Source organism: Littorina saxatilis, linkage group LG9, assembly GCF_037325665.1.
Source record: "Littorina saxatilis isolate snail1 linkage group LG9, US_GU_Lsax_2.0, whole genome shotgun sequence".
Taxonomy (NCBI): domain Eukaryota; kingdom Metazoa; phylum Mollusca; class Gastropoda; order Littorinimorpha; family Littorinidae; genus Littorina; species Littorina saxatilis.
The window spans coordinates 16,368,879-16,382,955 of NC_090253.1; the positions used below are offsets into that span (position 1 = coordinate 16,368,879).

General features: G+C 42.3%; 1 protein-coding gene across 2 annotated transcripts in view; it reads left to right on the plus strand.

Annotated features, from left to right (window-relative positions):
* Nucleotides 1-10,612, plus strand: part of LOC138975419 (probable RNA-binding protein 19) — a 52,070-nt gene extending 41,458 nt beyond the window's left edge. Inside the window, exons 20-26 of one of the 2 annotated variants that reach the window (XM_070348098.1) lie at nucleotides 3,414-3,521; nucleotides 4,935-5,001; nucleotides 5,776-5,911; nucleotides 6,433-6,546; nucleotides 7,633-7,735; nucleotides 9,376-9,499; nucleotides 10,127-10,612. In XM_070348098.1, the coding sequence (XP_070204199.1) occupies nucleotides 3,414-3,521; nucleotides 4,935-5,001; nucleotides 5,776-5,911; nucleotides 6,433-6,546; nucleotides 7,633-7,735; nucleotides 9,376-9,499; nucleotides 10,127-10,179 (705 nt within the window). In that variant the 3' untranslated portion in view covers nucleotides 10,180-10,612. Of the gene's footprint in view, nucleotides 1-3,413; nucleotides 3,522-4,934; nucleotides 5,002-5,775; nucleotides 5,912-6,432; nucleotides 6,547-7,632; nucleotides 7,736-9,048; nucleotides 9,109-9,375; nucleotides 9,500-10,126 lie in introns of those variants that run through there. The other variant, XM_070348099.1, reaches the window with a different exon arrangement.
* The last annotated feature ends 3,465 nt before the right edge of the window (nucleotides 10,613-14,077 follow it).

A 14,077-nucleotide genomic window follows, 5' to 3' on the forward strand; every position in this document is an offset into this window, starting at 1 on the left:
GTAACCTGTAATGCAAAAGAAAACAAAATTCAAATTTCATTGAAGAAAAAAAAAAAAAAAAAAAAAAAAAAAGACCAATGAAGAAGGATATGCTCACCGCCCAAAAAGAAAAAGAAAAAAAAAAGAAGAAAGAGGCAAAAAAGATGGGTTGAAGCAACCTTGCATGCAACTGAGGTCAAAAAAAAAAAAAAAAAAAAAAAAAAAAAAAAATGTGGCCTTATGGCTTCAGCTATTGTACTGCTGTTTACTCACACTCGAACTCAGTGGCGCTTTGCTCCCGCGAGGCATTCATTTCCGGTTAACAGAAGTTCGCCCTCTTTATTTCAAGCCACGGTGTAGGGAGATGGGTACTTTGCTCTCTCTGACACCCACTCCCTTTGCCATCGAGGACAATGGTTGTCTTCTCTGGGCTTGTTTTCCTATCAGAGCTTCATCCTTTTATTTGAAAGGATCAGTGGCATTCTGTCACACTCCCGCAAACGGGTCCTTCCTCATCTCTTGTTAGCCTTTTGAGATAAGGCAGTAAGGTGAAGGAAAAAGGGGGGGGGGGTGTATTTTGTATCTTGGACTATTCTCTTTTGAGCTCTGTCCAGACGGTTTGTTAGGACATGGGCCTATTTCTGTGCCTAATACCTGAATTAGGCTATGCTTCTCCCTAATCTTGTCAGTGTGACTTGTTTAGCTCGCATCATAAGATGACAGGTCTCTTTCTCAGAGAGACCATATACTGGATAGGGTTCAATACAAAAGACCACATCAAGACAAGTCTGGGTCTTTTGGTTTCGGAGTTTTAATGCTCCACATGTTTTGAACCGCTGCATTCTGCTAGCCTTCATAAACTTTACGTGAAACGTTCTTCCTTTCCTCCTAGCTGCAGCGCACAGAGGTAGCGAGATTCACACACTCTTTGGCTTACAGTGTTATGTAGGTTTCAATAGAGGCTCTCTACCTCACTCTGTTTCCGTCCAGACTTTTTGTCAGGCATCAACAACTAGGACAACCATCTCTGATGGTTTTTATAGTTTTCCTCTTTCTAAGATTCTCGCCATAGGCGATCCATTGTTATGAATCTGATCAGTTATCTCATTATGCTCCTTCCTGTCCTTTACAGGAGGTTTAAAGGTTCATAAGCAAAACTACTCTTATCGTTTTTGATCACAAGGGTAGATAGAGTCTTATCTACGTTGGTGTTCAAATTAGTAGGATATCCCGAGGTCCTTGACTTCTTCTACTGGATATCGTAGGAGCTCTCTATCAACCTTTACCTGCGTGGTTTTTGCAGCGCGCGGCGTTACGGTTCTAACGCGCTTCCAGCAATGGTTGCAGCTGGGTATATTTTTTTTGCCTAGCTTATAGATTGAGCAGCCCACCGCCTTTATTAGCAATCTGCATTTATGTGAGTTGGGATAAGAATGTAATTTAATTATAAATTTTAATAATAAATTTTAATTTGATTATATACTTACCCAACTCACATAGTGAATACCCTCCCACCTGCCCCGCTTTTGAGGGTTTTGTGGTTTCCTAAAAAAAGAGGGGTTTTTCTGTTCGCTTTCGATCGTATGAGTATGATTCAAAGATGGCGGCAAGGTCAGGAAGTCACGCGAGACTTCGTTATATTAAAGGGTCAAGGTCGCTCTTTTTTTAGGGTTACCTCCCCTTGTTACCAAGGTGACGATTCAGCGTCCTAGCACTAGACTGAAGTAAATTGCATTTATGTGAGTTGGGTAAGTATATAATCAAATTAAAATTTATTATTAAAATTTATAATTTAAAAAGTCGTGTAAAAGCATGTACATGTACATTCTGATCAATCTCCGATTTCATGGTGTCCACCAGTTCTGGTGCATGTACTACCCTGGCCAAGTTTCCTCTCAAGACATCAAAGAGACCGCCCCATAGGTTAAACTCCCCATAGGTTACCGGGTGCAGGAAGTGTTTCCTCTCTCATATGAAAGGGGAACCACCTCTCATAGCTAAAACTGGGTCAATGACCCCTGGGAAGAAGGTCAGTGTCTATAAACAAGGCCACCCAGCTATCACAATGGACCTGCCTTTGATCTCGCCTCACACCGTTGTAGCCTGGTGACTTTTTAGAGCACAGTCATAGCTTAGCAGCTGATTGGAATAGTGAAAACACAGCGGCGGTGGCTGTTCCGTGCACCTCCCGCTGTTTGTTCAGAGTTCGCTCATCACGCGATGTGCACTTGTGTTTGTGTATTTTTGTGTATTTTTGTCTTTGGAGACAATTATTGACATCAGTTCGTTGTAGCCTTGTGACTTTTAGAGACAAAACGGCTCTGGGGCGATGAAAACGTGTTTGTTATAAGAGGGGTTCGTTATGCAAATGAGTTCAAAAGGTTTGTTGTAGCCGGAAAGTAACAAGTAAGAAATAGAAGGCTGTCTGCCGGGAAATCAATGGCAGTTCGTTAAAAGCGGGATTTCGTTATACCCAGGTTCGTTATAGCTGGACTCCACTGTAAGAGGAAGGCTGAGTGTTCAAATCCTGGCCGTGCCTGGTGGGTAAAGGGTAGACATTGTTTTTGATATCCTAGGTCAACTAATGTGCAGACCTGCTATTGCCTTATCCCCCTTCATGTGTACACGCAAGCACAAGACCAAGTAAACACGAAAGATCCTGTAATCCATGTCAGAGTTCGGTGGGTTACAGAAACACGAAAATACCAAGCATGCATCTTCCGAAATTGGCATAGGGCTGCCTAAATGGCGGAGTCAAGATGGTCATACACGTAAAAACCCACTCATACCGAAAACACGAGTGTACATGGGAGTTTCAGCCCATGAACGTAGGATAATCTATACAGGCTTATCCTCATCTTCTCCCTCCTTTTGCTAGTTCGTCTCAGAATGTGATTTAGATTTTTGTTCCCATTTTCACTGGGTGATGTCAGTGACCAGTGGTGCTCATCATTTAGATTTTTGTTGCTTATCAGTTTTACATAGCATTGTCGGTGAAGAAAAGGTAACATTGGTTAATTTTTTAAACAAAATGAATATTTAAAAAATATATTTTTGAGGCTGTCTTTTTAACTGTTATTTCAAAGTGTTGTAATTCTTGCAGCATCCAATATTTTTAAAATAAATATCGGCTGTTATTTTAAGTTATTTCATTTAACAATTTTGTTTCGAAGTATTGAATTTTGTATTATACTTGTCGCATCCAACATTTCTATACATTGTCTCTGCTTTTATTGTAATGAAAAAGAACAACACAAAGTTAGATCTGGTGAAATAAAAGACTTTTTTTCACTTGACTGCAGTTGAGTTGTTCTAATGTTACGGTTTTTCTTATGTTGGTTGGGGACTGTGACTCAATACTGTTCAGAACTTTGCTTGGTTAACAAATTATTATGTACATTCTGGTTTTAGATTTTGCTTTGTTTGTGTTGCAGCAAGAAGATTCTGGGGTGGAGTCTGAGAGCGGGGAAGAGAGTGTACCAGGATCGACAGTGTTTGTGAAAAACCTCAACTTTGACACACAAGAAGATGCCCTGAAAGAGGTCAGTACAGTGCAATCTCCCTTTTAAGAAAATCAGTCGCGTGTTTCTTTCAGGCGAGATATTCTTTCGGCTAGCCGCTCGCGAAGCTAGGAGGCGAGATTGTCTATGAAACGGTTTAATGGCTAGCTACGCAAGAATTAAACACCATTGGTCGATTCCGAAAAGGTCGTCTGCACTGGCCGGTAAAAAAACATGGACAGCCAATCGGACGGGCAGCTGCGTGGCCGCCATGTTTTCTCGCCAAGCGAGCAAGCCCAAAGCTACCTGGCGTCGGCTAGCGTCACTCGCGGCGAGGTGTTCCCAAGAAACGGTACTTCCTCGCCCCACTCGCCAATCTCGCCTATTCTCGCCTGTAAAAAACAGGGGACAGGTACCCCCCGCGGGTTAGGGGGAGTCCCATATTGGTTGGGATGAGAAAGAATTTACCCGATGCCAACCAGCATGTCGTAAGAGGCGACTAACAGGTTCTGTTTCTCCTTTTACCCTTGTTAAGTGTTGTATAGAATATAGTCAATGTTTGTAAAGATTTTAGTCAAGCAGTATGTAAGAAATGTTACGTCCTTTGTACTGGAACCTTGCATTCTCCCAGTAAGGTTATATATTGTACTACGTTGCAAGCCCCTGGAGCAATTTTTTGATTAGTGCTTTTGTGAACAAGAAACAATTAACAAGTGGCTCTATCCCATCTCCCCCCTTTCCCCTATCCCATCTCCCCCCTTCCCCCGTCGCGATATAACCTTGAATGGTTGAAAACGACGTTAAACACCAAATAAAGAAAGAAAAGGGGACAGGTCTTATAAAGGAGGGAGTCTTAAAATGGGAGTACATTTATAGAGGTTATGAACGTAAAATGGGGGTACATTTATAGAGGTTATGAACGTAAAATGGGGGTACATTTATAGAGGTTATGAACGTAAAATGGGGGTACATTTATAGAGGTTATAAACGTAAAATGGGGGTTCCGCTGTAATTTTCTTTTTGAAAACAATAGTTATAGGGGAGGTTGCTGCGGTATGTTAGCTCCCTTTGGTTGTCTCACCAGTTTGATTGATGGAATGGTTGGTGAGTGAACTCGGTTGGTGGGAGGTTGCCTTTCTTGCTCATTCATTGATAAGTTACGGGAAGTTATGGCAACAAGTGTAGTTTTTCATGCATTTTCAGAGTTTTGCTCGACACAGACCATACAAACAATAACAGCAAGCTAAAGCAGTGCAAATGCAATGTTTTGGTGGCTGGAAAAGTTATGTACTGGCTGCCGAATTCGCGAAATGGGCAGTGTTTTACTGATTATGCAAAATCAGCAATTCCTGGCATTGGGCATGACCTGTACACTTATACTGTAGAGGTTCTTTTTCTTTTGTTCTTTTTTCAACATTGTCTAAATAGATGATGACATTGTGCTTTTCTTTGCAGTTGTTTAGTAGGGCGGGAGATGTGCGGAGAGTGACCGTTGCCAAGAAAAAAGATATGAAACATCCAGGTAGGCTTTCTTTGACAAGTATGACTGATAGAACAACAATGACTGGATTGCTGTGTGAGAAAGTGTGCAGAGGTGATAGAGAGGTAGACAGATAGAGAGCAAATGTGACCCTCCACTACGGAATGAGTCAGATGTCACCTTTGCATGATTTTCATATTTTTACATTTTCCTAAAGAGTTTTTTATGCTCTATCCAGTGGTGAAACCCGTTTTAGAAAATAGCGACAACTGTTTGAGTTATAAGCCTGTGACTGTCATACTGTCACCAGACACTCCCCGGACTTATATTAAGCCTAGCGCAGAACCCCGCGAGGTGACATGCGACTCATTTCGTGGTGGAGGGTCACAAATCTGATGACTGCTTCATTAGCAGAGTGTAATAATTATAAGGGAAAACTTGAAGGTAATAACTGTTTTGTGAAAGAGACAGTGATAAAAATAAACAGACAGACAGGCAGTCACTCTGTCGAAATTGTTATGAATAAATCATGGTTAATTCTTGAAGTTACATGAATTAAAATTCATGAATGTTCATGAAGCATTCATGATCAATAAATGGACCTTCATCGACTAATCATGATACCAGACAGACAGTCTTCGGAAACAGTCAGACAGAGATTCTTTGATTTGACATCTTACAAGCTTAGTATACAACCAGAAGGTGAAAAGAAGAAAAATAATAATACAACGTAGTTTGATGGCAAACATTATTAGATTTGGTAAGGGGCACAGGAGAGGGATCAGATTTGAAAAAATGTTATTGTTTGTTGTGCAGGCAAATTCCTGTCCATGGGCTACGGATTTGTGGAGTACAAGAAAGCAACCTCAGCGATGCAGTCCTTGAAAACTTTGCAGAAAGCCGAGTTGGACGGACACACACTGGAGCTGAAGATTTCCAACAGAGAAACATTGTGAGTCGACAGAGAGGGTTGGGACAGACAAGAGATAGAGAGACACACATACACAGACACACAGAGAGAAACATTGTGAGTCGACAGAGAGGGTTGCGACAGACAAGAGATAGAGAGACACATATACACAGACGCACAGAGAGAAATAGTGTGATGCGCCGACATTAAAGAAAAAAGCATCAACTTTTTCTTTGGGTATTATTGAAATCCACTGGCCTTGTGATCCTGGGGTTGCGGGTTCGAATCCAGGCTGGGACGAACACGGGTCAACTTGATGTGCAGACCCAGAGACGGTAGCCATGTCCCACCCCTGTGTCACCACAGTGGCACATAAAAGACCTCGGTCATTCTGCCATAAGTGCAGATGGCTGATACCACCTAAACACGCATGCACTTCAATATCTCATCTTTATCCGAGATTCTTTGTTTTTTGTTAGTCATATCTTGGCTAGTTTTGTGTGTTTCAGTTACCTTGTTTGTTAAAGATAATGTGCATAAAAAGTTTAATTTCCCGTTTGCAGACAGCCCAAGTCTGGTCGCAAGAAACAGTCGAGCAGCCAGCAGGGGTCCACAAAGATCCTGATCCGAAACATCCCCTTCCAGTGCAACAAGAAAGAAGTGGAGGAACTGTTTAAGTAAGTTGCAACTATTCATGTGACAGGTAAAGGGAAGCAATCTTGATGAGTTCATACTCTTCATTATCTTCCCTTCACTGTTCTAGAATTCTATGTTAGGTCACAATGACACTGGTGGTTACTGTTACGTCACGATGACGTCAATTGTTGCGCATGTGTTGTTGCTGAGAAACGGACACCTCATTAATCAGCTGTCCTACAGCTTTTTGGAAGATGTTTTTCTTCAATAGAGAAATCTGTGAAATGATCATGCACCTGGCTTGTGATATGCTTTGAGAATGTGTCCACATACACGTGGGATAACACAACAGCTTCAATTTACAGCCCTTTTGACAGAAAAAAAACCCCACTGCTGCCATACGCTCATATAATCAATCAATCAATCAATGAGTCTTATATCGCGCATATTCCGTGGGTACAGTTCTAGGCGCTCTGCAGTGATGCCGTGTGAGATGAAATTTTATACGGCCAGTAGATTGCAGCCATTTCGGCGCATATTTACCTTTCACGGCCTATTATTCCAAGTCACACGGGTATAGGTAGACAATTATTATTTGTGCCTAAGCAATTTTGCCAGGAAAGACCCTTTTGTCAATCGTGGGATCTTTAACGTGCACACCCAATGTAGTGTACACGGGGGGAGGTTCGGACACCGAAGAGAAATTTTCGCCGAACCTGGGATCGAACTCACGCTGACAGCGGCCAACTGAATACAAATCCAGCGCGCTACCAACTGAGCTATATCCCCGCCCAGCTATATAATAATAAGAAAGTAATAAGACTTTCGGACATGTCTCTTCTTATTCTCGATCGCCTTTTCACTTGAAGTCCAGCTCTGGGTATGAAGCTGGTGGTCTTTTGTAGAGCTTCCACGGGACCGTGCAGCTTCTCTTGGAGGGTCGTCGGCCTGGGCCAAGTCTCTGTCCTCAAGGGCTTGAGGTTCTTGCAGTCCTGTAGAACATGTTATTTCCAGATACAGTCAAATCTGTCTATAGCGACTCCCCCAGGAACAGACCAAATATGGTCATTATGGACAGGTCCAGAGCTGCCAACTGTTATCTCAAAGTCATATTGCGTTGTTTTCAGAGTATTTGGGGAGCTCAAGTATGTGCGGGTACCAAAGAAAAGCAGCGGTCCTGGCATTCAAGGTTTTGGCTTTGTCGACTTTTTGACAAAACAGGATGCAAAGGTGAGCATTAGAAGATGTTTGTGTTGTTGCCTTATCATCTTCATGTGATTTATGCGTAAGTGTATGTGCTTGAGTTGTTAATGCAAAACGAATGTGTATGAGTGCGCCTTGACTGGCTTGAGTCGCCTTGTGGTGAGATATGTGCGCGTTATAAATTCTCGTTTTATTATTATTGTTATTATTATGGTTGCCTTTGACACAAAGTCTCACAACTGGTCATGATTCTGTCAAGCTTTCTTTAGAGTTTTATTTTAGAATAATTAGCTACTTTATTTTCAGGACAGTATTTTACAAGGCATACTTCACAATGTTCCCCAGAAAAAACATTGTCATGCACAAAGCGCTTCGATTCTGTCAAGCACAAATATGAAGAAAAACGATGCACAGAGAAGCACAGGGGAAACCCCCTTTTCTGACCTCTAGACATCTCCGAAATTCAGGTCTTTAAAAGGAGGGAGTCTTCTTCTTCTTCTTCTTCTGCGTTCGTGGGCTGAAACTCCCACGTACACTCGTGTTTTTTGCACGAGTGGAATTTTACGTGTATGACCGTTTTCACCCCGCCATTAAGGCAGCCATACGCCGCTTTCGGAGGAAGCATGCTGGATATTTTCGTGTTTCTATAACCCACCGAACTCTGACATGGATTACAGGATCTTTTCCGTGCGCACTTGGTCTTGTGCTTGCGTGTACACACGAAGGGGGATAAGCCACTAGCAGGTCTGCACATAAGTTGACCTGGGAGATCGGAAAAATCTCCACACTTAACCCACCAGGCGGCCGCGACCGGGATTCGAACCCTCGACCTTCCGATTAAGAGGCCGACGTCTTACCACCCCGCCACAGCGCCCGTCGAGGGAGTCTTACAGTGGTGGTAAATGTACAGAGGTTATGAACAGAAAACCTTTAAAAAGCAAGGTGTTAAAAGGGTAGAGGTCTTACATTAAGGGGGAGGGAGAGGGGGAGAAGGGTTCCACTGTACTGGAAAAGCACGGAAAGCAGCTGGCTAGAGAGTAAAGAAGTCGCAGTTAGAACTTGAGAACTGAAACATGACAGCAGTGTAAAGCAACTTCACTTGCTGCACTATTGCGCACAGCATAGAGAGATGTGACTGTGGTGTGAATGAACTATCCCGCTTTGTTCTTTGTTTTAGCGTGCGTTTGATGCCGTGTGTCACTTGACCTATTTTGTGATGTGAATGTGAATGAACTATCCTGCTTTGTTCTTGTTTCAGTGTGCGTTTAACGCCCTGTGTCACTCGGCCTATTTTGTGATGTGAATGTGAATGAACTATCCTGCTTTGTTCTTTGTTTCAGCGTGCATTTGACGCCCTGTGTCACTCGACCTATTTTGTGATGTGAATGTGAATGAACTATCCTGCTTTGTTCTTTGTTTCAGCGTGCATTTGACGCCCTGTGTCACTTGACCTATTTTGTGATGTGAATGTGAATGAACTATCCCACTTTGTTCTTTGTTTTAGCGTGCGTTTGATGCCGTGTGTCACTTGACCTATTTTGTGATGTGAATGTGAATGAACTATCCTGCTTTGTTCTTGTTTCAGTGTGCGTTTAACGCCCTGTGTCACTCGGCCTATTTTGTGATGTGAATGTGAATGAACTATCCTGCTTTGTTCTTTGTTTCAGCGTGCATTTGACGCCCTGTGTCACTCGACTCATTTGTATGGGCGCAGGCTAGTACTGGAGTGGGCCAATACCGTGGAGACCGTTGAGGATCTGCAGCGCAAAACGGCACAGAAGTTTCATGATGGTAGGTGGAAGTTATGTGTTGGCAGACGTAAGATTTGTTGGTCATTTGGCAGATTTTAGACGTTTTCAAAGCTCCAGGTATGATTCTTAAAATCCCCAGATTGCGACAGACTTCACAATTTTGTGTTATTTTTTTTAAGAAGAAAAAACTATTTTAGGGGGATTGTTTAGACTCTTGCTTGTGTGAGTAAGGGAGAGTCTCTGTGTGTGTGTGTGTATGTTTGTGTGTGTGTGTGTGTGTGTTTGTGTGTGTGTGTGTGTTTGTTTGTGCGTGTGTGTGTGTGTGTTTTTGTGTGTGTTTGTGTGTGTGTGTGTGTGTGTTTGTTTGTGCATGTGTGTGTGTGCGTTTGTGTGTGTGTGTGTTTGTGTGTGTGTGTGTTTGTGTGTGTGCGTGCGTGCGTGTGTGTGTGTGCGTGCGTGCGTGTGTGTGTGTGTGTGTATGTGTGTGTGTGTGTGTGTGTGCATGTGTGTGTGTGTGTATGTGTGTGTGTGTGTGTGTGTGTGTGTGTGTTGTTGTGTCGGTGTACATCGCTGTGAGGTCATTTGTGGGAAGGGGTGATTAATAGTCTTCATTATTATCATTATCATTATCATTATTGTTATTATATATCCTTATATTGCTCTTCAGGTGGTCCCTCAAGAAAACTGCGGAAGAAAGCTATCATGGATGCACTGGAGTGAGCTGAGTGTCTGGCTTCTTTGCTTTCGCCTGATACGCTTGGAGAGTTCGAGTGAAGTAAGCAGTGTCAGCTCTGTTCCCACAACACTTTGGAAAGGAAGTTCTACTGCCAACTTTCAGCAATAGTGAGGAGCCAATCATGATCGATAGGCTCGTGCTAGATACAAGGTTGTTGAGGCCGTCTCTGTTGATGTGACTTTCAAAACAGTATCATTCTGGTCAATTGGAATACCCTGTTTTCTTTTTTTGCAAAAGCTTAACTTTTTCTTGAATTGGAGGTCGAGTTGTGTTCTCCTTGTGATGAAAGGTTTAACTACGTTTTGTGTGTGTGTGCACAGCAGAAAATATGTTGTAGAAGGATTTAGAAGATGTGTAATTGTGTCAAAGAAAGAGACAAGTGTGTGTGTGTGTGTGTGTGTGTGTGTGTGTGTGTGTGTGCGTGGAAACTTTTGTGAGTCCCTGATACTCGGGATTTATCTTGCTGTTATGGCCAAAATGCACTTCAAATAAACAAGATATTAACCTGATGTTAAATGTATGACAAATGAAATTGTTTGATTGCAAGAAGTGCGTGTGTGTGTGTGTGTGTGTGTGTGTGTGTGTGTGTGTGTGAACTTGATGTGTGTTTGTGTGTGTGTGTGTGTGTGCTTTCTACTGTATGCTTGTTTTAAATAATTTAAAACTTTTTCACATAATGTGATACGGCTGCTATGAGTATGACTTTGTTCATCAAAACGAAAACATAAAAAATCTTGTATGTACATGTACACGAAAACGCGGACCCATTAACCTATTTCAAAAACCAATGACAAGCAGTCAGTTGTACTGACTAAAAAATTTTTTTTTAAAACACAAAGCTAAACAAGTCGCGTAAGGCGAAAATACAACATTTAGTCAAGTAGCTGTCGAACTCACAGAATGAAACTGAACGCAATGCCATTTTTCAGCAAGACCGTATACTCGCAGCATCATCAGTCCACCGCTCATGGCAAAGCCAGTGAAATTGACAAGAAGAGCGGGGTAGTAGTTGCGCTAAGAAGGATAGCACGCTTTTCTGTACCTCTCTTTGTTTTAACTTTCTGAGCGTGTTTTTAATCCAAACATATCATATCTATATGTTTTTGGAATCAGGAACCGACAAGGAATAAGATAAAAGTGTTTTTAAATTGATTTCGACAATAAAATTTTGAGAGTTCGACAGCTACTTGACTAAATGTTGTATTTTCGCCTTACGCGACTTGTTGTTCATGATTTTGAACAGGATAATCCGTTTTCTTGCAGAATTTCTCAAAGTAATCCTCTGGCAAAGTAATCTTCGAGCATCGAAAGTGAAAGAGGTATTTCAGGCCAGGCACCTATTGCCCCCTAGTTCCGGTTATCAGAGAGAGGCTGCCGTGCCCTAAAATCTGATTGGTCGAAACGCTGGGGGCAAAGGTTATACGAAAAAGATGTCCAGAGAGATGGACTAAACTGACCTCCAGTATTAAAGATAACATCCTGCACGGAGAATATGCACACCAGTTTTACAGCGGATGAGAAAAAGTTGCATAAAGGAATGTTTTAACAAAATGAGCTTTTAATTTCATGTATTATAAGAACACAGGATGTTGAGTAATGATATGTGACGCATCCCATGAATATTCATGAAGTAAAAGGCGCAAAAACCATCACGTGATTAAGTAGGATAGCAGCGTGGGTTTCTTGCATTTATTACAGGCATGGGAATTGTCCGCGGAAAGGCAAATTTCCGCTGAATCTTTTTTTTGTTCTGCCAAAAAAGCATAAGTGTCTGCGGAAAAAATAAATTGGGGAGGAAAAAATGGTTCTAAAAACTGAATTTAAAGGCAAACTTGGAGCTCAGATTACACCAAATTGCACCATTTGGGTTCTTTGGAGAGAACAAAATTCAGGGGGGAGCATGCCCCCGGACCCCCCTAGTAAGATTAGGCCCTTACCGCCGTCGACTTTGCTAGTACTTAAAAATGTTCAGCCTTTTTTTTAAAAACTTTGTTCAATTCCCATGCCTGAATTTTAATCAGCTGTGCGGACACCGCCGGCCAGACAGACATGCTCGGATGGTGCTCTAATCATCTCTCCTACTGTTGTTCAAGTGTCACTTCTTGATGGCATTACAACTCTGGAATTGTTATTGCTGTGAAGTCTCTTCCAGAGTGTTTGCCAGTGCTCAATCAAAGTTTACAAGTAACATACACACACACACACACACACACACACACACACACACGCACACACACACACACACATGTACACACACATACGCACACTCACACACACACACACACACACACACACACACACACACACACACACACACACACACACACATACACCCAACAGATTTATTCTATCTTTCTTATTTCAAGATTGTCAGTACACACGGGCCTATAGAATCCATGTTTTGTAGCCGGAATTCAGAAAGGTACGGGCTTTACAGAAACTTAGTGCTCACACGGATACACAGTTACTAGGATACAACAGGGGCGGACGAGGGGGGGGGGGGGGGGTGCACAGAAAAAGAAAAAAAAATTGGAAAGCTGATTCTATGACCATTTATAAGTTCAAATGGCACCAGATGGCACCATTTTGCTTCTTTGAGCCAATTTTTTTCCGGGGGGCATGCCCCCGGACCCCCCTAGCAAATTCGGGCGCTTCGCGCCCATCACATTCACTTTCGATTCAAAGTGCACCCCCCCTTACAAAGCAACTGATCCGCCCCTGTACAAGGATACTCTCTCTCTCTCTCTCTCTCTCTCTTTTCCCTACTCCCCCTCTCACTCCCCCCTCTCTCTACCTATCTTTAGCCGGATTGTTTTTTTTTAACTCCCCGTTAGTTTCTTTGTTGTTGTTTTTTTCCTCATGATTATTCAGTGCTGAATAAACTATTCTTGTGGTGTGTAGAAAACTGCATAAATCTGTCATACTTTCTGTCGCAACTTGATTTACACAGGTCGCGATATAACCTTCGTGGTTGAAAACGGCGTTAAACACCATTTTTCATTTCATTTTTCATTTTCATTACTTTACTGTCCCATCGCTGGGAAATTCGGGTCGCTTCCTCCCAGTGGAAAGCTAGCAGCAACGGAGTCGCGCTACCCAGGTGTCTGCGTGTTTAGGTGTATTCAGCCACCTGCACTTATGGCAGAATGACCAAGGTCTTTTACGTGCCATTGTGATGACACGGGGGTGGGACATGGCTTCCGTCTCTGGGTCTGCACCAAGGAGCTCTCTATCAGTACTCCTTGGTCTGCACATAAAGTTGACCCGTGTCCATCCCGGCCCGGATTCGAACCAGCGACCTTTCGATCACAAGTCCAGTGCTCTACCAACTGAGCTACCGGGCCCCCAAATAAAGAAAGAAAATTTACACAGGAAGGAAATGGGATGTTGGTTCCTGTTTGTTTGTTACATTCAGTCAAGTTTTCACTAAATGTTTTAACGTAGAGGGGGGAATCGAGACGAGGGTGTGGTGTGTGTGTGTGTGTAGAGCGATTAAGAGAAAACTACTGGACCGATCTTCATGAAACTTGACATGAGAGATCCTGAGTATGGTATCTCCAGACGTTTTTTTCATTTATTTGATAAATTTATGTCTTTGATGACGTCATATCCGGCTTTTCGTGAAAGTTGAGGCGGCACTGTCACGCTCTCATTTTTCAACCAAATTGGTTGAAATTTTGGTCAAGTAATCTTCGACGAAGCCCAGACTTTGGTATTGCATTTCAGCTTGAAGGCTTAAAAATTAATTAATGAGTTTGCTCATTAAAGTTGTCATGAAAATATATTTTTCGCAAACAGATTTAAAATTGATTGCATCGTATTTTTCATCACATTCTGAATCTAAAAATATATACATATGTCATGTTTACTCTTAAAATGTGA